Here is a 27,199-nt window from a genome sequence, read left to right on the forward strand (position 1 = left end):
GTTTACTAAGCTGTGTGACAATGCCGACACAGCCCATTGTTGTGTTGGCATTAGTGCACAGCTTAGTAAACGGGAGTTAATCAGTTCAAAAATTGCAAAGTTGGTATGTTTTACACAGCAGTTTTCCACTGCTGTCATTCAGAGGGATGATTAAAATTGTCTCTCTGATGGTCTGCAATGCTTGTGCTTCTGCTGGACAATTGAGTGTTGTGTGGCTGAAAAACATTCTTTCTTGAGCTAATGTGGGAGGGTTAGCTTAGGGTCATTAAAGTAACCTTTATTATTATTTTTTTTATTATTTTGCTCACACCTTTTTCAGTAGTAGCTCAAGATGAGTTACATTCAGATACACTGGGTATTTCTCTGTCCCTGGAGGGCTCACAATCTAATTTTGTACCTGAGGCGATGGAGGGTTAAGTTACTTGCCCAAGATCACAAGGAGCAGCAGTGGGTTGGGAAGCTAGTCAGGAAATTACCTAAGGTCATTCACAAATCCCCGAACATCTTAGGTAGGGATGTAAGTTTCTCTATTTTATTTATGTAAAGTCAGGTCAGTAGGTACTCAAGAACCCTGAGATGTGGCGAAGAAGAGCACTGGTACCCAACACAACGAAAGAAGACGAGAGAAGATTAATAAGAGAGCTGGAAGAAAGCTAAGTGACAACAACATAAAGACTGAAATGGAAAGACAATACAGAAAAGAGCTGCTGGGACAGAGAGCTAGGTAGGTTAGAACTTGTACTTACCTGGTTCCAGAGTTATCCTCTTGCGGAATTTGATGAACCTGGAAAAATATAATTTTAGCACAAAGTATCAATTCCAAGTAGGAAAAGAAGTCTATAAGTTTACCTATTTTGTCTAGTTTTATAGAGGGGAAAAAATAAAATACTTATGTGATCTAGTTCCTAAAATGTTGAAATTGTTTGAAAATGTCCTTGAATGATATGTTGTTGGTATATTCTTAGAGCTCTGTAAAGGGAAAGCTGGATAAAAACTGCTGTTAGTTTGCTTAAATGTTTACAAATGTACTATTATTGTTAAACTCCATGGTTGGCATAGAGTTTATTTGGGGAAACACCTTGACAATTTTATTACCATCATTGTAATACCTTGCTCCGCTACAAGAGGGCTTACAGTAACATCAATCAGGGCTCTGACTCATGACACATATTAGATTCAGCAAAAAGAGACCATTTCTGATGCAGATAGTCCTGAAAATGGGTATCTTCAAATATATAGAAGGGAAATCTCCAATGGCCCCTACGAAACCGCGAGGAACCTAAATCCATGTCCACCCAAATTAAGGTATGATCAGAATTGGGTATTGTTTCTTTGCTGCTGGTTGAATGTTCTTTAAACATAAAAATATCAGTGTTTCCAAGATTTTCATAAGCGTGCATGTGGTTTATGTAGATGCAGGACAGACTGTTTACTTAGAAATCCATTATCAAGTACTGTCAAGGCCTCTAAAAGCCTAATATCCTTAAAGCTTTAATATCCAAGAAGTATAACCTCGACACATCAGCACACACCAGAAGTCTCTTTTCTTTTTTTGAAACCAGTATACAGTACTTGATTTTTTCTTACAACAAACTAGTGGCATGCAGCAGCCTTTTCTCCTAATATACACTAAAGGTCTTTCTCAAGACCAAAATGTCACTTACAAAAGACTATCCGGCGCACTTTGTCAACTAACCTTTCAAGACAAAGCATCCAAACTCCTGAGGAAGGCGCTCTTAGTGCCGAAACAGGGTACCTTGGAGAGTCTTCTTTTAATAAATTATATTTCAAACATTGGACGCCTTCGGTCTGCTTTTTGAAGAGCCGGGTTCTATTCCCACTCCTGTACCTGCTCCTGAGACTTTATGTGGGACACCGTTGTTATTTTCTACCTCTGGTGGTTTTGTTGCTCGGTTTTCAAACTGAGCATGCCCTAAGAGGAAAAGCAGCTGCAGGGGCATGCAGTCAGCGCTGGAGAAGTTCACGTCTTCTACTGGCGGGGCCTGGGATCCCCGCCAGCCAAGGTATTTCAGCAGTGGCAGCGATTAGGGGGGGGCGGCAGCAGCCCTGGCCCAGGCCCAGCAGCGGCGGCCCTACCCCGGGCCAGGTTCAGTCGCTCAGTGGCCTGATCACAATTCCTCATATACAGCCACAAAACAACCTTTTAGGGTGGATAGTGTTCACAATGAGCTTCTTGTATTATCCACCAGAAAGAAGAGATACGAGTTTTCAGTTTTGGCACAGCAAAATTAATCACAAGAACAAAATATAAGAAAACAAATAGACTGCAGCAGGAGCTTAAAGTCCATTTAGGGCTGCTTTTACAAAGCCACACTAGGAATTACAACATGGCAAATAAGAGGAAGCTCATAGTAATTGAATGGACTTCCTGTCATTTACCACACAGCTTTATAAAAGAAACCCTTAGTTATGTTTCAACAACTAAGAGATCTGCTTTTGATAAAGTTTTGATAAAGATCCTCATGAGAGACTCCTGAGAAAATTAAAGAGTCATAGGATCGGAGGCAAGGTTCTGGTGTGGATTAATAATTGGTTATTGGACAGAAAACAGAGGGTAGTGTTAAATGGTCATTTCTCTCAATGGAGGAGGGAGAACAGTGAAGTGCCGCAGGGATCTGTACTGGACCAGTACTATTTAACATATGCAAGGTGATGCACATTGGAAAGAATAGTCCGAATCATAGTTACCTGATGCTAGGATCCACCTTGGGGGTCAGCGCTCAAGAAAAAGAACTGGTTATCATTGTAGATAATACACTAATATCTTCACCTCAGTGAGCAGTGGTGGACAAAAAATCAAATAGGATGCTAGGCATTATTAGGAAAGGGACGGTAAGACCGAAAACACTATAATGCTTTTGTATCGCTACATGGTGCATCCGCACCTTGAGTATTGAGTTCAGTTCTGGCCGCCGTATCTCAAAAATATATAGCAGAAAGGGTTCAAAGAAGAGCAACCAAAATGATAAAGGGGATGGAACTCCTCTCGTATGAGGAAAGGCTAAAGAGGTTAGGGCTCTTCAGCTTGGAAAAGAGAAGGATGAGGGGAGATATGATTTAAGTCTACAAATTCCTGAGTGGTATAGAACGAGTAGAAGTAAATTGATTTTGTACTCGTTCCAAAAGTACAAAGACTAGGGGACACTCGAGGAAGTTACATGGAAATACTTTTTTTTTTATTACATTTGTACCCCGCGCTTTCCCACTCATGGCAGGCTCATTGCGGCAGGCAATGGAGGGTTAAGTGACTTGCCCAGAGTCACAAGGAGCTGCCTGTGCTGGGAATCGAACTCAGTTCCTCAGTTCCCCAGCACCAAAGTCCACCACCCTAACCACTAGGCCACTCCTCCACTACATGATGGAAATACTTTTAAAAGAAATAGGAGGAAATATTTTTTCACTCAACGAATAGTTAAGCTCTGGAACTCTTTGCTGGAGGATGTGGTAACAGCGGTTAACGTATCAGGGTTTAAAAAAGGTTTGGACAAATTCCTGGAGGAAAAGTCCATAGTTTGCTATTGAGGCAGACATGGGAAACAACTGCTTGCCCTGGGATTTGTAGTATGGAGTGTTGCCACAATTTGGTTTTCTGCCAGGGCTAGATGGACCATTGGTAAATGATGGCAGGTAAAGACCTCTACGATCCATCCAGTTTGCCCAACAAGATAAACTCATTTTATTTGGTATGCTATACTTTATATGTATACCCCAAGTTTGATTTGTCCTTGCCATTCTCAGGGCACAGACCGTAGAAGTCTGCCTCTTCTTGTACTAAAAGTTCTCAAGCTAACGTTGAAGCCCCTTAAAATTTACACTGTAGCCCATCCATATCTATTCAGTCACAATCAAGGTGTAGACCGTAGAAGTCTGCCCAGCACCGGTTTTACTTCCCAATTACCAGCTTTGCCGCCCAATCTTCACTAAGATTCCGTGGATCCATTCCTTCTAAACAGGATTCCTTTGTGTTTATCCCAAACATGTTTGAATTCTATTACCGTTTTCATCTTCACCACCTCCCGTGGGTTGGCATTCCACGTAACCACCGACCTCTCTGAAAAAATACTTCCTGAGTCTGCCCCCCTTCAACCTCAATTCATATCCTCTAGTTCTACCGCCTTCCCATCTACGGAAAGGTTTGTTTGCGGATTATTACCTTTCAAATATTTGAACGTCTGTATCACGTCACCCCTGTTTCTCCTTTCCTCCAAGGTATACATGTTCAGGTCAGCAAGCTACTCCTGGTACTGTTTGCAACGCAAATCCCATACCATTTTTGTAGCTTTTCTTTGCACCACTTCCAGTCTTTTTACATCTTTAGCAAGGTACAGCCTCAAAAACTGAACACAATACTCCAAGTGGGGCCTCACCAACAACTTGTAGAGGGGCATCAACACCTTCTTTCTTCTGCTGGTTATGCCCCTCTCTACGTAGCCTAGCATCCTTCTGGCCACGGTGGTCGCCTTGTGACATTGTTTCTTCACCTTCAGATCCTCGGACACCAACACCCCAAGGTGTCTCTCCTGAATTGAGCTTACTAATCTCTCCCCTCCTATCCGGTATCTCTCTTTTGGGTTTCTGCACTCCAAGTGCATCACTCTACATTTCTTAGCATTAAATTTTAACTGCCAAACCCTTGACCATTCTTCTAAAGTTCAGAGATTCCTTCTCATTGTTTCTGCTCCCTCCAGGGTTTCCACAATATTGGCTATTTTCGTGTCATCTGCAAAAAGGCAAACCTTTCCTTCCAACCCTTCAGCAATATCTCCCACAAATATATTTAACAGAATAGGCCCCAGCACCGACCCCTGAGGAACTCCACTGCTCACCTTCCTTTCCTCCGAGCGGATTCCATTTACCCTCTGCTACCTGTCGGTCAACCAGTTTCCTATACAGTTCACCACTTTTGGTCCTAAGTTCAGCCCTTTCAGCTTATTCACGAGTCTTCTGTAGGGGACCATATCAAAGGCTTTGCTGAAATCTAAGTAGATTACATCTAGCACACGTCCTTCATCCAGTTCTTTGGTCACCCAGCCAAAGAAGTCAATAAGATTCTTTTGGGAGGATTTTCCTTTGGTAAAGCCAGTTTTCCTCAGGTCCTGTAACCTGTTGGCTTCTAGAAAGTTAACTATCCTTTCTTTCAGCAGCTACTCCATTATTTTTCCTACCACCGACATGGGACTTACTGGTCTGTAGTTTCCCATTTCTTTCCTGTCTCCACTTTTGTAAAGAGGAACCATATCAACTTGTCTCCAATCCCACGGAACCTCTCCCATCTCTAAAGATCATTAAATAAATCTTTAAGAGGTCCCACCAGGATCTCTCTGAGTTCCTTCAGTATACTGGGATGTATCCTATCCGGCCCCATAGCTTTGTCCACCTTCAGATTCTCAAGCTGTTATAAACTCTTTCTTCTGGTAACGGTGCCGTATCGACTCCATTCCCAGATAGTCCCTCAGCAGCAGACTTCAGTCCCTTCTCCCGGGATTTTCTTCCATGAACACAGAAGAGAATAATTGTTAACACGTTCGCTTTATCTTTATCACTCTCCACAAAGTCATTATCTTTCAGTCTTGCAATTCCATTCCTATATTTTCTCCTTTCTCCAATATATCTGAAAAAGGTCTTGTCATCTCTCTTTACATCTTTAGCCATTTTTTCTTCCACTTGTGCTTTCGCTAGACGTATTTCCCTCTTCACTTATTTGAGTTTAATCCAATACTTTTATGTTCTTATGCATGAAACAAAATATTTATTTGTATTATTTTGACTTATAAAACCACTTTTCCCTGAAACATGCTCAAAACAGAATGATCCATTTGTGTATCTAAAATGTAAACTTCTACAAAAGAGATGAAATGAGGATGTGATTCCATGTGCCCCAATTAAAGGAAAGTTTAATGTTACTTCCATTTAATTTCAATATATAGCATCAGGATTCCCAAAGCAGATTACAACAAGTTAAAATGAACCCATCAAGAAACAGGATATCCTCACTGAAATTTAGGTATGTTTTACAGTATTCTATAGAACATTGTAGAAAAATTAGCACAAAATACAGAGAGCTTATAACTACTGTTTTTCAACCAGCTACAATAATTTTATGCTGTTTTGGGGCCTCTTTTATCAAGCCACACTAACAGTTCCCACGTGGCATTGCCAATGAAGTCTAATGGGCATTGTCAGCATTGCCACACCGGGGACTGCAAGCTTGGCTTGATAAGAGGCCCTTAATGATTTTCAGTTTTATTTCATGACATATATCTACATATGGCAAGCTTTAAAATAAATTTTAAAAAAAGCTGTCAGATGTAAGCATTGCTACTTTTATATGTAGAAATATCTTTATTGTCATTATAAGTAAAATAAAGGCATGTAGCGCAGCACTGACATCCACAGTACAGCACTGCAAATAACAAAGCAAGTTCTGGAGCCCTGAAATACATTTTGACTATAACCCTATACCCCCCACTTCTCAGACCCATTGAAAACTCCCCAAACCCCACCCCCAACCTCCCTTACATTCCCCCATCCTCTCCTAACAGAAAGCATGCAAAACCAAGATTGTTTACTAAAACAATTATAAACTTCTCACATTTGCTATTGTTTTCAATAGTGTCTGCGAACGTTTGGGGTCACTCAGTATGGCAGCAAGCTCCGTCCACTGCCTTCAGCCCTTGTTCAGCCCACTGAATGGGCCAGATAGGCTCACACCATCTCCTGTTCATCAAACCCCCTTGGCAGGAGCCTATCTAGCCCATCATATGTGCTGAAGCCAGTAGGTGGAGCTTGCCACCATTTTCACTCACCCAAAACAATAGAAAACATTATTGAAAACAATAGCAAAAGACTATTAGAAATAAGAGACTGCCTAAACCCATAGGGCTAATAAAAGAGTTGTATACAGTTTGATGTGGATGTTCGTGAATGATTGTATGGTTTTTGCTCTGATTTAAATAAAAGCTGCAAGTAAAAAAAAAATAAAAAAAAGAAATAAATAAGTGACTGCCTATGTGTGGTCCATCTGTAAAAAGGCACAAGCTGTTCCAGTTGGATAGGCAGTGCCTTAAAATGTTTTTTTTTTTTGTACTTATTGGACAGCTTTTTAATTTATTTAAAAGCTACCCATATGTAGATATAAATATTAAATTAAAATTGACAGCTTAAAAATTATTGTAGCTGGTAGAAATAGCACTTACAAACTCTGTATTCAGTGCTAATTTTTCTACCCTGTTCTATACAATAAGTATGGCCAAATTTCAGTGAGGATATCCTGTTTCCTGATGGGTTCATCTTAACTGTTGTAATCTGCCTTGGGAAGCCTGGTGTATATAAAGATGATGAATATATTGAAATTAAATAGAAGTAGAATTAAACTCTCCTTTCATTGTTTGTGCAGCGCTGCGTATGCCTTGTAGCGCTATAGAAATGCTAAATAGTAGTAGTAGTAATAGTAGTCATTGGGGCACATTGAATCACATCTTCATCTGTTTTGTACAAGTTTACCTTTTAGATACACAAATGAATTTTTCTGTTTTGAACATGTTTCAGGGGCAAGTGGTTTTATAAGTCAAAATAAAAATAAATATTTTGTTTCATACAGATCTTTTTTGTGTAAACATAACTAAATAGGCTTATAAGCCCCTAATGCAATCCATTGGTTTTCTTATATTTTGTTCTTGTGATGACTTATACTGTGCCTAAACTCTTATCTCTATCTGGACGATTGTGAACACTATCCATCCTAAAAGATTGTTTTGTGGCTGTACATGTCCCTAGTCATGCATCCAAAGTTTCAGGGGCTTAGCTACGGGTGGGCCCAGGCCCATCCAATCTCGGCTCAGGCCCGCCCGTTGCACACATCACTTTACCACCCAAGCGTGGTTGCACACATCACTTTCGTACCGCGTCATCGTGCCGGAGGTGGCCACCCGCTCAGCTGATCTACAGTCCCACCCACAGACTTTTTAGGCAGAGCAGAGGCAGACTCGGCACGGTGGGCACGCACACACGCAGTCGCACTGCAGGTTGCAGCTTGACCTCTGGTGACCCGTGCGTGACCGTGTCCTTCCTTCGCTGCATGCTGCTGCTGCTGTTGAGTTGAGTCATGCACTGCAGGACCAGGTAATAAAATTTTCAATATGTATTTTGTTTTTACATCATCATGTAATTTTTTAAAAATGAAGCTAGCTGGGCACTATTAAAATTTATTGTTGGGAATTTCTGGGTGGGGTAAGCAGTTCTTCACTGTCAGTGCCTAGGGCAAACAATGTATATTTAATTATTAAAATATACCTTTTTATTTGCCCTAGGAAGTGAGCCCACCCCTAACCCAGAAGCCCACCATCGTGACCAGCCAGCATTTTGATTACTCTTTTAATCAAAATGATGGCTCTGGTCTGGTGGTGGGCTTCTGGATGGGCCATGGGAGGTAGACTCTCCACTGCCTAGGGCAAAAAATAAAAAAGATGTATTTAGTCATTAAATAGATCGCTTTTGCCCTGGAGTAGGCAATGAGGAGCCCATCCCCATCCAGTAAGTATGTGGTTTATGTTGATGCAGGGCAGCTGTTGGGCAGAATACTTATATATATAGTGCCCACCCATATTAGCTCTGGACCCAGCCAAAATGTCAGGTCTGGCTACGCCACTGCAAAGTTTATATAATCCTTTCAAGAAATCCATTTAATCATTTAACTTATTAGTGGAACATAACCACAGAGGCATGGTTTGGTCGCATTTTCAATATGGTAATACTAGGGCCCAGCTAAGGAACAGGTTATTTTGAGTTAGTCTTCACTGGACTAAACTTGCTTTCCTTGTGCCATCACTACCCAGCAGGTAGGCAATGTCTTAAAAGGTGTAGGATACATAATTTTTTTTTTACATTTATATCACACATTATCCAAAGCAAAGTTGGGTTCAATGTGGCTGTCATTTGAAAATACAGTGAGGCAGAATAATAGAATTCAGTTATATCATGGGCGCAAATAGATGATTATATCTGAAACATTTAAGTTGAGATTAGCATATATACCCAACTGGGCATTTAAAAGTTTGTCCTTTAATGATGCCACATGTTCAGAAATAATAGCCATAAGTATAGGCAGTTATTAAAAGATTATCATATGCACACACCAGAACAGGCATCCATCACATTATAAAAGAAAACAACAACTTTTACAGCGTACATCCAAAATTTAATTTTTATTTTCTTATTTCCATCGTCCAAAATTCCAGACAGCAGATGTACATAAACATCGCCATGCTGGGACAGACCAAGGGTCCATCGAGCCCAGCACCCTGTCACCGATAGCGGCCAAAAGAACAAGCAATTTGTCCCGCCCATCCTAGAAATAGTGTATTATTCCCTCGTCCATTCAATAACATTCTATGGCCATTTCCTCCAGGAAGCCATCCAACCTTTTTTGAAGTCCGCTAAGTTAAGCGCCTTAACCACTTTTTCCGGAAGCTAATTCCAGAGTTTAACTACGCGTAGAGTGAAGAAAAATTTCCTCCGATTCGTTTTAAATTTACCACACTGCAGCTTCATCGCATGCCCCCTTGTCCTAGTATTTTTGGAAAGCGTAAACAGACGCTCCACATTGACCCGTTCCATTCCACCCATTATCTTATAGACCTCTATCATATCTCCCCTCAGCCGTCTTTTCTCCCAGCTGAAGAGCCCCAGCCTCTTCAGCCTTTCCTAATAAGGAAGCCGTCCCATCCCCTGTATCATCTTTGTCACCCTTCTCTGCACCTTTTCCAATTCCACTATATCTTTTTTGAGGTGCGGCGACCAGAATTGAACACAATACTCGAGGTGCAGTTGCACCATGGAGCGATACAATGGCAAAATAATGTCCTTATTTTTGTTTTCAATCCCTTTCCTAATGATACCCAACATTCTATTTGCTTTCCTAGCCACAGCAGCACATTGAGCAGAAGTTTTCAATGTATCATCAATGATGACACCTAGATCCCTTTCTTGGTCCGTGAACCTTGCATGACGTAGTTATAGTTTGGGTTCCTCTTTCCCACCTGCATCACTTTGCACTTGTTCACATTATACGCCATCTGCCATTTAGACGCCCAGTCGCCCAGTCTCGTAAGGTCCTCTTGTAATTTTTCACAATCTTCCTGCGATTTGACAACTTTGAATAACTTTGTGTCATCGGCAAATGTAATTACCTCACTAGTTACCCCCATCTCTAGGTCATTTATGAATATGTTAAAAAGCAGAGGTCCCAGCACAAATCCCTGAGGGACCCCACTAACTACCCTTCTCCATTGCGAATATTGACCTTTTAATCCTACTCTCTGTTTCCTATCTTTCAACCAGTTTTTAATCCACAATAAGACACTACCTCCGATCCCATATCCATCTAATTTTCTCTGTAGTCTTTCATGAGGGACTTTATCAAACACCTTCTGAAAATCTAGATACACAATATCAACCAGCTCACTTTTGTCTACATGTTTGTTAACCCCTTCAAACAAATGCAGCAGATTGGTGAGGCAAGACTTCCCTTCACTAAATCCATGTTGACTTTGTCCCATTAGTCCGTGCTTTTGAATGTGCTCTGTAATTCTGTTCTTGATAATAGTCTCAACCATTTTGCCCGGCACTGACGTCAGACTCACCGGTCTATAATTTCCCGGGTCTCCTCTGGAACCTTTTTAAAATATCGGCGTTACATCGGCCACCCTCCAATCTTCCAGTACCACGCTCGATTTTAAGGATAAATTACAAATCAATAACAGTAGCTCTGCCAGCTCATTTTTTAGTTCTATCAGTACCCTGGGGTGAAAACCATCCAGTCCAGGAAATTTGCTATTCTTCAGTTTGCAGAACTGCTCCATTACGTCTTCCAGGTTTACAGATATTTCATTGTTTTTCTGACTCTTCAGCTTTGAATACCCTGTCCGGCACCGGTATCTCACCCAAATCTTCCTCAGTGAAGACCGAAGCAAAGAGCTCATTTAGTTTTTCTGCTATTTCTTTGTCTTCCTTGATCGCCCCTTTTACACCCTGGTCATCCAGCAGGCCAACTGATTCTTTTGTTGGTTTCCTGCTTTTAATGTATCTAAAAAAATGTTTACTATCAGTTTTCGCCTCTAACGCTATCTTTCTTTCAATATCTGTCTTTGCCTTTCATATCAGTGCTTTGCATCTGACTTGACATTCCTTATGCCGTTTCTTATTTTCTTCATTTGGCTCCTTCTTCCATTTTCTGAAGGATTCCTTTTTAGCTCCAATAGCCTCCTTTACCTCACTTTGTAACCATGCCGGCTGTCGTTTGGTTTTCCATCCTCCTTTTCTGATACGTGGAATATGTTTGGTCTGGGCCTCCAGGACGGTGTTTTTGAACAGCATTCACGCCTGTTGTAGGTTTCTTACCCTCTCAGTCACTTCTTTAAGTTTTTTTTTTTTTACCGTTCTCATTTCATCATAACTTCCTTTTTTAAAGTTAACATATTTGACTTCCTTTGTTTACCTTTTTGAAAGCAAATTTCAAAGGTGATCATGTTATGATCACTGTTGTTAAGCGGCCCCCGGACCATTACCTCCCGTACCAGATCATGCGCTCCACAAATGACTAAGTCTAGAATTTTTCCTTCTCTCGTCGGCTCCTGTACCAGCTGCACCATAAAGCTGTCCTTTATTTCATCAAGGAAGTTTACCTCCCTAGCATGACCCAAAGCACTCAAAAACAAGTAAAGTCTGAAACAACACAGTGTATGCCTAATTGTTCAACTACCCTTAGGATTCACCTTTGGGTTTAAAAAGCAAAACCATGTGCATGTAAGGTCTGGATAAACAAACTAAGAGCCCTGTTTACTGTGTTATAGGCGCATTAACATCTTTAACGTGCGCTAACCATGTACACACCTACAATATCCCTATAGGCTCCTACACAGTTAGCGCACGCGCTAATTGTAGGTGCGTTAAAAATGCTAACGCACCTTAGTAAACAGGGCCCTAAATCAAAGTTGAAATCAAATGCCCATAATATGTAATACATGGTAGCAATAATGAAACAATGATGGAATATTCACAGCAGGCTGCCTGAGCCAACAGATTTATTTTCCACTGAACATAATTAACTTTATATGAACTTGGTGGTTAACAGTGTGCTGAACTGGACAATGTTTGCACATTTAGAATGACTCTGGACTTCAGCATGAAGGTAGCTCTGCTCTCATTATTCAATATCTGTTTTAAATAGTAATAATAAAAAATATTAAGTGCATTTTTATAATATACCACTGCAATCCACAAAACAAAAGTAACAAGTTCCTACATGCCATCTTTTTTTTTTATGTAGGCACAGGAAATAAATTTTTTGAATGCTCCCAGTTTTCAACCTAATTCATGTTTAATGTGTGATATAAATGTCGTAAATAAATAAATATAATTGTCATAAATAAATAAATAGACAGACAGACAGACATCTAATGCTGAGCAGCTGATTCTCATAACCTGATGTCTGTTTTAGTGGCCCCTTACAGGAGAAAAAAAAACCTCTGCACGAATATAACAGTGCTAGGGCATCCGTAGGAATTGTTGCAGGAACAAGCTGCCTCAGAACCTGCCCCTCCGATTACGATTTATAACCAAGCTATTCCGTTATGATACTTCCTCTGTGTACATCTGTGTCCTGCACCAGCCGGCATGCTTGAAAATATAGGTAAGATTAAATAAAAATGCTACCAACAATAAAGAACGGCAATGGGTTTGATAGCTTTGCTGTGAGTGTATGGCGATGACGGCAGCCTGGGAAAGGGAAACAGATATTGACCTAATTGGCTTAAACGTTATGGCTGGCTTTGCGTGCCCGCGTTTAAAGCGTCGCTGTATTGCGTCATCAATAACGGCCGAATGTTATATGCCCTTTGGTAAGGTTTCATGCTGGGACCTATCTATCTTGACTGACTGGAGAGGAAAGTAGAGCAAAGGTGTTTGGGGAGAGCGCGGAAGTTCGTGGTTCACTCTTAAACAAGTTTCTGTACACCTCCAGATTTTAAGATATGCTGCCTAACACAGGGTAAGGTGAACTTGGGCCGTTTTTAGCGATTCGGATAACTTTGCTGGCATGATAGATTTGACATATGATGCCAAAGTAATACATGATGTGTTTAAAAGTGCTTAGAGGCTTGGGACTGCATAAAAATCGGTTCGGCCAGGTATTGTTACTCCACTTTAGAGAACTTGCACTGATCCTCTAAATCCGGTTTTGATTCACTCCTGTCCTGAAGAGAGTACTAAGCGGGGAAGGAGGGAAGAGAGCAGTGGGTGCTTTGATGTACGGTAAAAAAAAAAAAAAAACCCCCAAAACAAAATGCTAAAATTGCTGCAGTAAGTAGCAATGACAGCAAAAGAGTGGAGTGGCATTGGTGGCTAGCAGATCTGTACTTTTCATGCTTCCTTTTGGGAAGACGGGGGCAAAGGGTAAGGAAGTCATACTGGTAGTGGGGAGATGCTGAATTGAATTAGTCCCCAACTTTTGAAGGGGTGCCATCCCTTCCCTCATGCCGACCTCTAATAGTGTCTGTGCTAGTAGAGGGGGAAAAAAAGTCCAAAGTAGTAATAACAGCACCACGCAGAATAGAGAGGCTGTTCAGATCCGCACAAATGGGACTTATATACCGTCTTTCTGTGGTTTTTCCAACTACATTCAAAGATCATCCCGCAAATTCCTTGATCTGCACTTCCCTACCTGCAAAGGTCTAAAATATAAATTAATGTACGTGTCAAACTTTACCTACTTGAGCACACAGTTATGGAACACACTGCCGCGCAACTTAAAAATGATCTATGAACTAACGAACTTTCGCAAACTACTGAAGACCCATCTGTTTAACAAGGCATACTACAAAGACCAACCAATGTGAATATACACAACCCCCCCCCCCCCACATATATTCAGAACTATCTAACAATATCTACTTGTTTATTCATATATTATGTTTTATCATTATCTTGTTCCCCAAGATCTTTCTGTAACACTGAATGTCTATTTTCTAATATATTTCCATCACTCATGATGTATTTATTGTAAGCCACATTGAGTCTGCAAAGAGGTGGGAAAATGTGGGATACAAATGCAATAAATAAATAAATAAATAAATATACAGGTACTTATTTGTATCTGGGACAATGGAGGGTTAAGTGACTTGCCCAGAGCCACAAGGAGCTGCAGTGGGAATCAAACCCAATTCCCCAGGATCAGAGTCCGTAGCACTAACCACTAGGCTACTCCTCCACACTAGTAGATGCAACAAACAACAAATCCAACACAAATTCTAAAAAAAAAAAAAATGGTGTTATTAAAATATCACCTGACATGGTCCACATTTCACCCACACACAGGTTACTTCAGGGGTACAGTACTAAAAATAACCATAATAAACATGGAGCCTGGTTAATTAAATTGTGTACTCTTAAGTATATAGATAAATAATAATAATAGTCTGCAGTATAACCAACTAAAAAGAACTGGTGCCAAACACGCTTCAAAGCTTTCTTTGTAAAATGTAGAAGGACTACGGTGGAACCTCCATGATGAGTAAAATATAATTTTTTTTTAAAGATAGAAAAATGTAGAGGGACAGTATAAGATAAAAAGTTAACTCTAATTACCAACTAAGGTAAATCAAAGTACTTGACCCTCTTGATTGGAAATATTAGCAGAAATTCTTCAGTGCTATAAAGGGATAATGTACAAAATCTCCGCAACTAAAGAAACCAGGAAATGCTTGTAAAAAAAAAAAATGCTGACAGCACTGTGTGTAAATCAGATATAAACTATTAGAAAACAGCAACATAAAAAAGCCAAAATTCTCAAGGTTCAAAGCTCAAATGAGATTGAAGGCTAATGGTGCAATGCTTGAACACACATAAAAGAAAAATTCATAAAATTCTTACCATTGTTTAGACCCTCAGAGGGATTCCAGTGCTTGGCCCCGGGTGGTGATTGTCAAGCTACTTAATTTCACCCATAAAGTAGCGATCCTACAAGCACTCCAGAATGGAGGACAGTTGGAATATGAGGGGAAGTGTATCCTATGTTTTAAAGATTACTTATCACTTATGACAACGATGCAAAAGGAGTCTGCTTCCATTTGCTCCAAACTGTTTCAACACAAGAAAACATTGGTTTCTGTATTCTGCAAAATTGAGAGTTGTGAATATACGTTGCTGTCCCTGATTCACATTGAAGGCAGCTAAAGATTACCTGAGTCCTCCCCTCCACGAGCAGAGATTTGATACTGTCAACATATTTGCACATCACCCTTCATGTGAGACTTAGGAGCCCTTTTAGTAAAGGGCAGTAGGGCTACTGCTGCGTTGTGGCATGTGGCAAATTGGGCTTACAGCAGGAGCCTGGCGGTAGTCCCAGTTTCTGTCGCATACCAACTTCAGCACTAGAAAATGCATTTTTATTTTCTAGCAGGGGGTCTTAGTGGTAATCAGGCAGCCCTGCGTGCTGCCTGGTTAATGCCAGGTGAGCGTGGGAGCCCCCTTACTGCCTCCTAAAGGGGTGGCGGTAAAGGCTCCCCTGGGAAATTGCCGCACAGTAAGTTCACTTATTGCAGGACCATTTATCTTAAAAAAAAAAAAAAATACTGGCCCTTTACGTGCTGTGTTAAAAGGAGGCCTCGTTGCAGGCCAATGCTACCATAGGGCCCCTTTTACCACAGCTTAGTAAAAGGGGCCCTTAGTTTGGTTTTTCTGTGGTAAATTTTCTAAGCGTTAGCCAGTGGCTGATTAAACTGCTGCAAGTGGTTGTTTCACTAGTGACTTGTGTACATTGATTGTTTTCACTTGAAACCCTGTTTACAAAGACATAATAGTGTTCTTTAGCGCGCGCTAAACAGCACTTGCTGTGTAGATGCCCACAATGGGTGCCTACACAATGCGTGCTAATTTTTAGCGTGATGTAAAGAAAGCTAGCGAGCCTTTGTAAACAGGGCCCTTAGTATTTTATTGTAACTTGGCTTTGCCTAATATAAAGGGATTGTTTGGTTATTTAATTTTCTCTTTCTCATTCTTTAATGCCCAGATGATCGAAAGCCCTGTGCTGTTCCAAACAGCGCTCTAAAAACAGCACTGGAATAGCACAGGGCTTTACCGCCCCTATGATTAGAGATAATAGCATGCAAATTTATGATCATAGGTTCCCTTATATGGTGTGAAGCCCCACCCAGCGCATCCCAGGATGCACTGGGCAGGGCTGGACGCTGCCATTTTCAAGACTGCGCTGCTGGAAGAGGAAGGAGTCTACCTCCCTCCTCCAACAAAGGTACAGGTGAGCAGGGAAGAGGGCAGCTAGATCACCAGGTCGAGGTACTTTGATTTGTGCTCCACTGGGCCACCAGGGCTTTTTTTTTGGGGGGGGGGGAGGGGGGTTGGAGCCTCTCCCCCCCCCCCCCCGGATCTCTAGCCCCCCCAAACATGTATGAGGGGGGGGGGTCGGGAGGACTGTAGGTCCACCGGACCTCCAGACCCCATGTCACTGGCTCGGGGTGGGGGGTTCCTGCTTCTGTGGGGGGGGGGGGCTGCATTGGGGGACTAAGGCCTTCCAGCATGCAAATTCACGCTGGACAGGGCTCACCGTTCCTCCCCAATGGTCTGTAAACCCTAATGTGAGCTCCGAGCTGGCATAGGGTCTGCCGTGGACAGTGTGTCAATATTTGGCGCGCTGGTCGCTGATCATTGGGGAGGAATACGTTTAGCATGCATTTGCATGCTTCTTGCGATAAGAGCCCTGTTTTGCATGCATTTGCGTGCTAGTTGTGTTCAGAGATCGCCTGCGAGTTTCACACGCTCAGGGGCCTCTGATCATAGGGCGGTAGCAAACACAGGCGCTAATATGGCGCTAATAGCCTCTAGCGTCTGCGTTTGCTTCTGATCATCGGCCCCTAAGTTCAAGAGTGTAATTTATATTCCTGAAATAGGTTCTAGTTGGAACCTTTGTAGTGTTTTTTTTGGGGGGTGAAAGGGATTGGGCAAGTCAAAACTAATGATGTTTTCAAAACGTTTAGGTAGGAAGGGGGGTTTAGTTTTTACTGAAGAGGTGTGTTATATCGTGGTGTTTGCTGTATATGCTGTTAACTGTTTGGGGAGATTTATGAGACAGCAAGAAGGGAATTTACATGGGGATAGGGTAATTAGGGAACCTCTGCTAATTAAGAAATATGATCTCCTGTTTAGAGATTACTCTTTTAAAAGGAGTTTTCTTTTGATTTGGAATATGGATGGGGAGGGGAGTTGAAGGGCTGAGACACCTCTCCCCATGGTTGTCCGCTTTGACCTTTTTTGGGGGAGAGTTGCTTGGGAGCAGTAACTTAGAGGATGAAACAATAATCTCTTGGGACATAAGTGGCATTTCATTGCATATAAAACATAATTCAAAAAATTTTAAACTGAATAGAGCGAATCAGAAACTTGAAATTAAATTATTTGCTCAAATTGTTAGATCCTTGTTTTACACTTGAATCATTTTTAACAATTAGCCTCATAATCCCAGGGTACCTTTTAGGATCTATCATCATTGGCTCCACCACCGGCCTAAAATGAGAAATATAGAGTTTGGATGATGAACCAGATTCTAGTTGGATGGAAAAGTTGATTCCGACCGAATAGATTGCAATATCGGAACTGATGGATGAACTTGACGAAACAAGACGATAGAGTCGTGGTATGATACCACTGGGTCAAGCTAAGTACCCCTCTAATCCGTGGTCTGATTATTTGTAACATTGGAATTTTTTGACTTCTTATCGTATTTAACCAGCTTTAGAGTTTCAGCAGTTCTAGTTAGACTTTGTTTATGCACTTGATTCAAAATTATTTAACCCTATCGACCCTTTTACTACAGACTTTTCTCTCAGTTAGATCATTAGTTTGAGAGTTTTTCTCTGTAGTTTTTTAGGCAGGTGGTGGAGCCAATGATGATAGCCATTACAGTTGGTGTCTTAATTCTAAAAGGTACCCTGGGCTTATTAGGCTAATTGTTAAAAATTAGATAACATTAATGTTTCAAGTGTAAAACAAGGATCTAACAATTTGAGCAAATAATTTAATTTCAAGTTTGTGATATAAAACATAATAAAATCTTTCAGCAGCTGAATAGACAACAAGCTTTCTTCCTTGTCATCAGCAGCAGATGAATCCATTACGAATGGGTTGTGTCCACCTACCAGCAGGGGGAGATAGAGAACACTGAAAACCATAGTGCCTCTAGGACGGCTAGCTCCATCTGCCTCTCAGTATTTCTCTATCTCCCACCAGGGTTGGACGCAGCTTGTTCAGCTCCTTGAAGATTCTGCCTGGGGTGGCTCCTGTGCTTTTGCCAGTTCTAGCAGGGGTGTTGTGGCTAAGTGGAGTCCACTTTAAAGGCACATAGGTTCGCCCTTTCCCTGCCTTTCCCACCCTCTTCTGCCTCCGGAGTATCTCTGTAGCTGTTTGCCTCCGACGTTCCTCACAGCGTTAAAAAAAAAAAAAAAGTATGCTCTTGTTCAGCGCCGCTATTTCTGAGGCTTTTCCTGACTGTGCAGCGTGACCAGAGCTCGTGGACTTGGTCCTTTGAGGTAAGAGCGGTACTCAGCTCCTCCAGGGAGGGCCCGCGGACGGCGTTCCGATCAAGGTGATTTTGGCGCAAAGCCACCATTTTGAATTTTATTCCTCCATTTTTCAGTGATGGCTGCTGAGGGAGTTAAGTGCTCTTCCCGTTGTGGCAAGTGCAGATCAGCAGCGGGGCTCTGTAAAACGTGCTGTTTAGACGGTAGAGCCAGTACAAGCATGGTGAGCGATGATTCTTCCCGCTCGATGGAGCTGGCAGCGGGCGCCATCTTGGAAATGCCGCATGGCTCAACCCCCGCGGTTGCGGAGGAGTCTGAGAGCAGAGGGGCGCCTCGGGCTGAGGCTACCAGAGGAGCTCCGTTCCCCGTGGCTCCTAATTCGTAGACGGGAGGTCAGGGCGAGTTTTTCTCCCCCCGAGTTTGTGCTTATTTTACATAAAGCCTTCATGCTGAAAAGAGCTCTGCCGCAGGTGTCTGACACTGCATTGCTACTGTGGTCCCCCTCCTATTGATGATGGCCCGGGGCTGATGTTAGATGTGGATGCCCCTGAGTGTTCGATGCACGCTAAGCATAGGGTAAATTCCCCGTCGGAGAGTGGCGCACCCCCCTTCCCCCCCTGTGGTCGGGTTGTGGAGACTCTGAGGGATCTGGCAGGCCTTCGTGGTCTGAGGAGCCAGAGGAAGGTGCCGGTTTGCCACTGGATCTGGATGATCTCACTGCGGTTCGGATTTTCCACCGCAATGAGCTACCAGCACTTACCTCTGATGCCTTACAGGCCCTCTCTGTTGATGATCCTGTTAAAGGCGAGGCCTCCTCTGGTAATCCGAGGATGGAGAGTACTAAGAAGCCTGCTCGAGCCTTTCCTTTGCATGACTCCATCCAAGAGCTTAAGTGCCAGGGAGATGGGGCACCTTTACCCTCTGAGTGAGGAGTACTTGGCCCGTTTTGGGATGCCTAAAGTGGATGCCTTAGTCACGGCGGTGACAAGAAAGACCACCCTCCCAGTAGAGGGAGGGGTCGCCCTGAATGACATTCAGGACCGGCGGCTGGAATCAGCGCTAAAATGGTCCTTTGAGATTTCGGGCCTAGCCTTAAGGACGTCTGTTTGCATTTCTTATGCTGCTCGAGCCTGCCTTTCTTGGTTACAACAGGCAGTGGAACAGCCTGTGGATGGTGCGGAGACCCTTGCTGAGGTTGCACCGCGCATGGAGTCGACCTTGTCATTTTTAGCTGACGCCCTCTATGATCTGGTCAGAGCTTCGGCTAAACAGAGGTCTGTGGCGGTGTCGCCCGCCGCCTTCTATGGCTATGGCATTGGGCGGCTGACATGGCTTCTAAGCAAAGGCTGGTGAAGTTGCCCTTTCGGGGCCTTCTGTTATTTGGAGAGGAGTTGGAGAAGATTGTTAAAGACCTGGGGGATGCTAAACCCCAGCGGTTACCTGAGGATAGGCTGCGGCCTTCTTCCAAGGGTCAGGTGGTTCCCTCCTCCTCCAGACCTCTCTTCCGTGAAGCTAGAAGGTATTGCCCGGGGCGCTGTGCTGGGTTTACTCAACGTGCCCGCTTTCAGCAGAGGAACTCCTTTTGCTCGGACAAACGCTCTGCAGCGACAGGCTCAAGGCCAGGAGTTCAGGGCCATCCTCCACAATGATGGGACGCCGGTCCACTCCTCCTTTACAGCTGTAGGAGGACGCCTTTCCCTCTTTCTCGAGGAGTGGACCAAGATTACCTCAGATCAGTGGGTCCTGGACCTGATCAGAGAAGGTTACCGATTGGAATTCGGTGTCCTGGTGAGAAACGTGTTTGTGGAGTCCCAAAGCGGCACTGCCATCAAACGGGTGACGGTAGAGGAGACCTTACAAGTCTTGTTGCACCTTGGAGCAGTGATCCCCGTGCCTCCCGCCGAACACGGCCGCGGTCGTTACTCCATTTATTTTGTGGTGCTGCAAAAAGGCGGGCCTTTTCAACCCATTCTCGACTTAAAGAAAGTCAACGAGTCACTAAGAGTGCGGCATTTTCACATGGAAACCCTGCGCTCCATCATTGCGGCGGTACAGCCAGGAGAGTTCCTCACTTCTCTGGACCTAAAAGAAGCTTACTTGCACATTCCTATATGGCCCCCGCACCAACGGTTCCTCCAATTTGTGGTATTGGGAAAACATTTCCAGTTTCGGGCCTTGCCTTTTGGCCTCGCCACAGCTCCCTGAACCTTTTCCAAGGTAATGGTGGTAGTAGCTGCCTTTATCAGGCGAGAGGGTATCCGGGTTCACCCGTACCTCGATGACTGGCTCATCAGAGCGGACTCTGCAGAAGAGAGTCGTCATGTAACAGCCAGAGTGGTCTCAGTACTGCAATCTCTGGGCTGGGTTGTCAATATACCCAAGAGTCACCTGATACCCCTCTCAATCTCTAGAATATTTGGGGGTCCGGTTCGACACGGCCTCAGGGTTTGTCTTTCTACCCGACCAAAGGCGGTGCAAGCTTCAGAATCAGGTCTGTCTGCTCCTGAGGATGCCTTGCCCGTGAGCTTGGGACTTTGTCCAGCTGTTGGGGGTCGATGACTGCCACCTTGGACGTGGTGCCATGGGCAAGAGTGCACATGAGACCTCTTCAGATTGCCCTGCTTCAACGATGGTCTCCTATCTCCCAGGATTATCAGTGCAGACTCATGTGGCTCCCTGCGGCCCGTCTCAGTATGGAGTGGTGGCTCTCAGACAGCATGCTGCAGCGAGGAATGCCGCTAGTGCTTCCCGATTGGTGCCTGGTGGTAGCGGATGCCAGCCTGAGGGGCTGGGGAGCACATTGCCAAGGAAGCTATGCCCAGGGTCTGTGGACACCCAAGGAAACGGGGTGGTCCATCAATCACTTGGAACTGAGAGCGATATTCCAGGCTCTTCTGGCCTTTCACAAGACTCTAGAGGGATTGGCTATCAGAGTTCTGTCGGACAACACGACAGCAGTGGCCTACATAAATCGACAAGGCGGCACTCGGTGTCAAGCACTGGCCGCAGAGGCCGCTCAGATATGCCACTGGGCTGAGCTGCATCTGCAGCTTCTGTCAGCAGCTCACATAGCAGGTCAGAGCAACGTGCAAGCCGATTTTCTAAGCAGGTCTCAAATCGACCCTGCGGAGTGGGAACTGGCAGACGAAGTGTTCCTTCAGATCTGTGCCAAATGGGGAACGCCCGTAGCGGATCTTACGGCCTCAAGCACAAATGCCACAGTCCCGTCCCTTTTCAGCAGACGGAGAGATCCTCGCTCGGCGGGGTTGGATGCCTTGGCTCAACCCTGGCCCCCGGCCTCCTGTATGTGTTCCCTCCTTGGCCCTTAATAGGGGGACTCCTCCTGCGAATTCGGCTGCTTCAAGGAGTGATGATCCTCATTGCCCCGGATTGGCCCAGGAGCCGTGGTATTAGGACCTCCTGCGGATGCTGGTGGAGGCTCCCCTTCCTTTGCCTCTGGTACCAAACCTGTTGACGCAGGGTCCGGTGACCATGGAGGATCCATGCTGTTTTGGTCTTATGGCATGGCTATAGAAAGGGCGTAATTGAGAGGCAAGGGCTATTCTAACAAGGTCATCTCCACTCTCTTGCAGGCCCGCAAGCGTTCCACTTCCGTTGCCTATGCTTGGATCTGGCACCAGTTGAGGCTCGGTGTGTTTCTAAAGCGATCACACCCATGCGGGCTTCTGTCTCACCGATACTTGAGTTTTTGCAGGATGGTGTACAAAAAGCTTGGCCTATAATTCCCTGCATGTTCTAGTGGCAACGTTGGCATATTTTTGGGGGAAGGTCTTGGGCCTCTCCCTGGCTGCGCATCTGGACATTGCACAGTTTCTTAGAGGGGTGCTTCGGCTCCGGCCTCCCATGCGGGCCCCTTGTCCGGCTTGGAACCTGGGGCTAGTATTAAAGGCTCTTCAGTGTTCGCCCTTCGAGCCATTGAGACGAGCTTTGGAGAAGGATGCGACTCTAAAAACAGTCTTTTTGGTGGCCATTACATCGGTGAGACGGGTGTCTGAGCTCCAGGCGCTGTCCTGTCGAGACCCATTTCTGCAAATCTCAGAGTCCGGAGTAACAGTACGTACAGTGCCTTCCTTCCTGCCTAAGGTGGTTTCAGCGTTTCACCTAAACCAGACTATTTATCTGCCCTCCTTTTCTAGGGAGGAGTTTCCGGAATCTTTTGGGCAGTTGCACCTTCTGGATGTGCGCAGGGCTCTGTTGCAGTATCTGCAGATGTCAAATGCTTTCAGGACCTCTGGTCACCTTTTCGTATTGTTGTCAGGTCTTCGCAGAGGGTCTCCAGCATCTAAAGTCACTATAGGTTCTTACCTTGGTAATTTTCTTTCCTGTAATTTTCTTTCCTTTAATCACAGCAGATGAATCCATGATCCCTCCCTGATTGACTCTGTTTTGTGTTCAGTTTTTCCTGCAGACATGTTCCCTCATTGGGAGAAGTTGGAAAACAGTCTTCAGGATTTCTGTTCTACTACAGGAGGTTGAGTTCGTCCCTCCTTTGTGTTATTGCTCCTGTTCTGGGGTGTTCGTTCGCTGTGAGGAAAGTTCATGCTATGCTACTTTGCGGTTTAACACTGCTTTGGAAGCTTCAAAATACTGAGAGGCAGATGGAGCTAGCCATCCTAGAGGCATGATGGTTTTCAGTGTTCTCTATCTCCCCCTGCTGGTAGGTGGACACAACCCATTCGTAATGGATTCATCTGCTGTGACTAAAGGAAAGAAAATTACCAAGGGTAAGAACCTAATTTTCCCATAATTTTTTGAGAGCAATTTGTTTTGGATGTGTGATACCTAAACCATTGGATGTATGCATGTGTCCTGATTCAGGCATAAGCTGAAACGTGGCTGTGTCGGGCTTTTCTTGAAATGATCGTACCATACTGCGCTAGACCCCCCCCCCCCCCCAACTCTACTTTATACATACTTGTGCTGGTGTTCTCCACAAGATCCAGAAAAAAAAGCTTCTAGAATACTGTTGTGGGCTTCTCTTTCTGAAATCAAACCCTAGAAACAAAATTGCCATATGTTCATAAGCAGGTATTTTAACAGATAGTTTTTGTTTGCTAAAGTTGTTGAATTTCCATTAGGATTGAATAATAAATGAACAGCTGTGAAAGACTTTCATGTACTGTTCTAAAGATGTTTTCATTTGTCCCAGGAAAGGAAAGAATATTAAGGATGAACAGTGTTTGATCTTAATGACACATTCTTTGAAGTTGCTTGCTTTATTTCAAAACTTTAAAGTTGGTTTCTATGTTAAAACTCTACCACCAGTGACCAGTTTTGCATTTGCTTTTGTTTTAGGAAGCTGGCAGGCTGTACTCTCTTTGTCACTGGTGCAAGCCGTGGCATCGGAAAAGCAATCGCCTTGAAAGCAGCCAAGGATGGGGCAAATGTAGTGATTGCTGCCAAGACAGCCCATTCCCACCCTAAACTTCCAGGCACGATCTATACAGCTGCTGAGGAAAGTAAGGTTTATTCATCATAGAATGGTGATGGGCTAAATTTTACCTTCAACCTTCTTCATGGGTGCATAAGAGCTGAGTATAGTGATAGGTTCAAATGTATCATTTGATAAGAAATGCCTATTTGTTAGCACACTTATGCGGAAAGATCTTTTCTTAATATGAAGAGGCCCTAATGAAGTCATTGGAAACCAACCAAGTTCTGTCCACCTTCTGTCCATTTTTGTTGCAATTTTTGTTTTTGGCGGTTGGTGGGGTGATGAGGGTGAGTGGGATTTATTATCAAGATCCTGTGAACTTTTAATTTTATGCAGTTGAAACTTTTTTTTGGTCTCAGACTTTCTTCTACAGATTTTTATGGTGATTATTTTGTAGTTTTTTTTTTTATTTTAGCTACCTGCACTGAGCTGCATTTTAAAGTAGGTTTTTTTTTTTTTTTTTTGCTGGCATTGTTACAGAATGAATTTTTTATCCTACTTTTGAAGGGAAGGAAGCTTATGTGATCACCCTCTATGTGCATGTGTTCTCTAATTCAAATCTAGTTTTACTTTTTATGCTTAAACAATTTATTGAACATGTGACAAAAGAGACCAAGAGCATGATATAATGTTCAGTTTTACAATAAGAACCAAACCCATAAGCAACCTCCAACCCTCAAAGTACCGATGTTATGAAGGAATGACCTCCCCCCCACCCCCCCCCCTGGTTCTCTTAATCCCAAGTATCCCAACCTTGGTGAACGTGAACAGTGAAGGAAATCTGGTTTCTCATGACCTTCTACCACTAATGAATCAATAATAAAATGAAATTAACCGTCCCCTCCCAAGTCCAAAATAAAGACCGATAGACCACATCCAGTCAGTTGAAAGAAAAAAGACAAGGACAACATTAGATCTCTAAGCCTATGTCGGATGAAAGTATTTACAATGTAGTAAGTACCAAGTTGTGTGCCTGGGGAGATAGAAATTGTAAATAAGCCTTCCAAATCAATAAAAACTTCTTTTTCTTACGAACTTTGCCACAAATCCCTTGGGCCTCCTAAAGCATCAATTGATGTAGAACAGCCTCCAAGCCCAGTTTGAAGAGGAAATAGAAGGTACTCAAGAGATGAAAATGCTCTTTTTCCCAATTAAATATGCTTTCCTGATAAACAGTTTAATTCCACTTTGCCAACATAAAAGAATCTCCAAAATCAAGCAGGCAGGCCTTGCCCTGGGATTTGTAGCATGGAATGGGGCTACTAAGTGGGTTTCTGCCAGGTACTTGTGACCTGGATTGGCCACTGCTGGAAGCAGGATACTGGGCTAGAGGGACCATTGGTCTGACCTAATATGGACGTTCTTATGACCTGTGGGGAAAGTGGAACTTATGTGTTTAGAATCTGGATTAGAAAACCTTGTACTTGTTGCCAAAAAATTTTAATAGTGTGGCAAAGCCAGAAAGCATGAATATAGTTGTTATAACACCGTAGACATTTAGAATAATGTGTTTTTAATGCTCCTATCCGGAAAAGACTAGACTGAGTACAAATAAGCCCTCAACAATGTGAACCAATAAATCTTTGACAAAGGCCACAATTTTGAATGTCTGTTCCCCAGTCTGTACTCCACCGATGTCTGGATTTGCCTGGACCTCCCGCAACAAAGGATCCAAAACTAGTACAAAAAGTAGGGGAGAAAGTGAGATAGAAAAGACCTTAGAGAAACTCCCATTAACCCATATTTTTGCCTGAGGTTGTGTGTATAGTGCTGTAACTTCATCCAAGAACAGCCCTCCCACTCCATACTTCTCTAAGACCAAAAACAAAAAATGCCACCCAACTTTAAGGAAGGCCTTCTATGCGTCGAAGCTGATCTGCAGAAATGGCCGTCAAGCCTCATCGCATTTTCTCTAAGGATGTCAGTGTGTTTAACCATATAGCTGTCCTTCACAAACTCAACCTGGGAATCATGAATAATAGATGGGTGCACCCGTAAAAACCTGTTTGCCAAGATCTTTGCATAAAGCTTGATTCCATAATTCAAAAGGGAAACAGGCCTATATGAAGAGAGCAACAGCTCATCTCAGCCTGGTCTGAGAAGCACTATAATATTTGCTGTATTTAACAATGATGGAATCGTTTTGGTTCTAATCAATTAGTTGAACACAGCAGCCACTAGAGCAGTGATGCTATCTTGTAACAAGTATAAAATTCAGCCCTATAACCATCTATCCCAGGGGCTTTCACCAATGCTGAATTGCCCAGCCCCACTTCATCTACTGTGAATTTAAAGAAGTTGCCTGTTCCGTGGTCAGTCGAGGCAAATCAGATTATCCAAGTAGGTGGAACATTCTAATCCATGATCTTGTGGTGCACCATAAAGAGTGGAATAATAATCCTTAAAAATCTACTATAATAAAACTCACCCTCAACGTTCTGAGGACACTGACGTCAGTGAAGCCAAGCCTTGACTTCCTTCAAAAAGGTTCGAAGGTTCGTGGTGGTGAAGCCACCAAAATCGCTCCGGGCCCCGCCCTCGAGGGCGGAGCAATGGCAGAACAACAAAGGGGTTGGCAGGGAGGGAGGCGGGGGTGGGGAGGTGGGAAATCGCTCCGGGCCCCACCCTCGCGTCAAACGTCATGATGTTGGGGGCGGAGCAATGGCCGAACAACGAAGGGGTTGGCCAGGGAAGGAGGGGGGGGTGTTGGCGACAAAAACCTTGCTAGCGCCCGTTTCATTTGCTCTGAAACGGGCCTCTTTTACTAGTGTTAGATATCTCGACATCAGAATGTACTAAAATACCAGTTCCATCCCTAATGGTCTTTTTTTGGGCCAGTTCAATTACGAATGAGTTTTACCAAAAGCTTCCCACCCTTGTTGTCATATTTGTAAAACTGGAATTTATTGTAAGCAATGGAATTTGAAGCTCTTTGGTGAAGAAATTCATTTAAGGAAGTTTGTAACGTCAGCAGGTGAGCTTTAAGAGAGGATTGAGGGCAACTCCCAAGGCTCTGCGTGCTGCAGTACTTTGGGTCTCCAAATGCAATATTTCTTTGTCTCACATTTTTCGTTTGTGACTCGTGTAGCTAATAATATCACCCCTTAACACCGCCTTCACAGTTACCCAATATAACAGT

At 43.5% G+C, this 27,199-nt stretch overlaps 1 protein-coding gene across 1 annotated transcript in view; it reads left to right on the plus strand.

Moving 5' to 3' along the window:
• Positions 1-12,908: 12,908 nt before the first annotated feature.
• The window catches only part of HSDL2 (hydroxysteroid dehydrogenase like 2), a 130,326-nt gene continuing 116,035 nt past the window's right edge, over positions 12,909-27,199 (plus strand). The window contains exons 1-2 of the mRNA XM_030193772.1: positions 12,909-13,066; positions 23,922-24,085. Coding sequence (XP_030049632.1) covers positions 13,050-13,066; positions 23,922-24,085 — 181 coding nt within the window. The 5' untranslated portion in view covers positions 12,909-13,049. The remainder of the gene's footprint in view (positions 13,067-23,921; positions 24,086-27,199) is intronic.

The sequence above is a fragment of the Microcaecilia unicolor genome, chromosome 2, assembly GCF_901765095.1.
Source record: "Microcaecilia unicolor chromosome 2, aMicUni1.1, whole genome shotgun sequence".
Taxonomy (NCBI): Eukaryota; Metazoa; Chordata; class Amphibia; order Gymnophiona; family Siphonopidae; genus Microcaecilia; species Microcaecilia unicolor.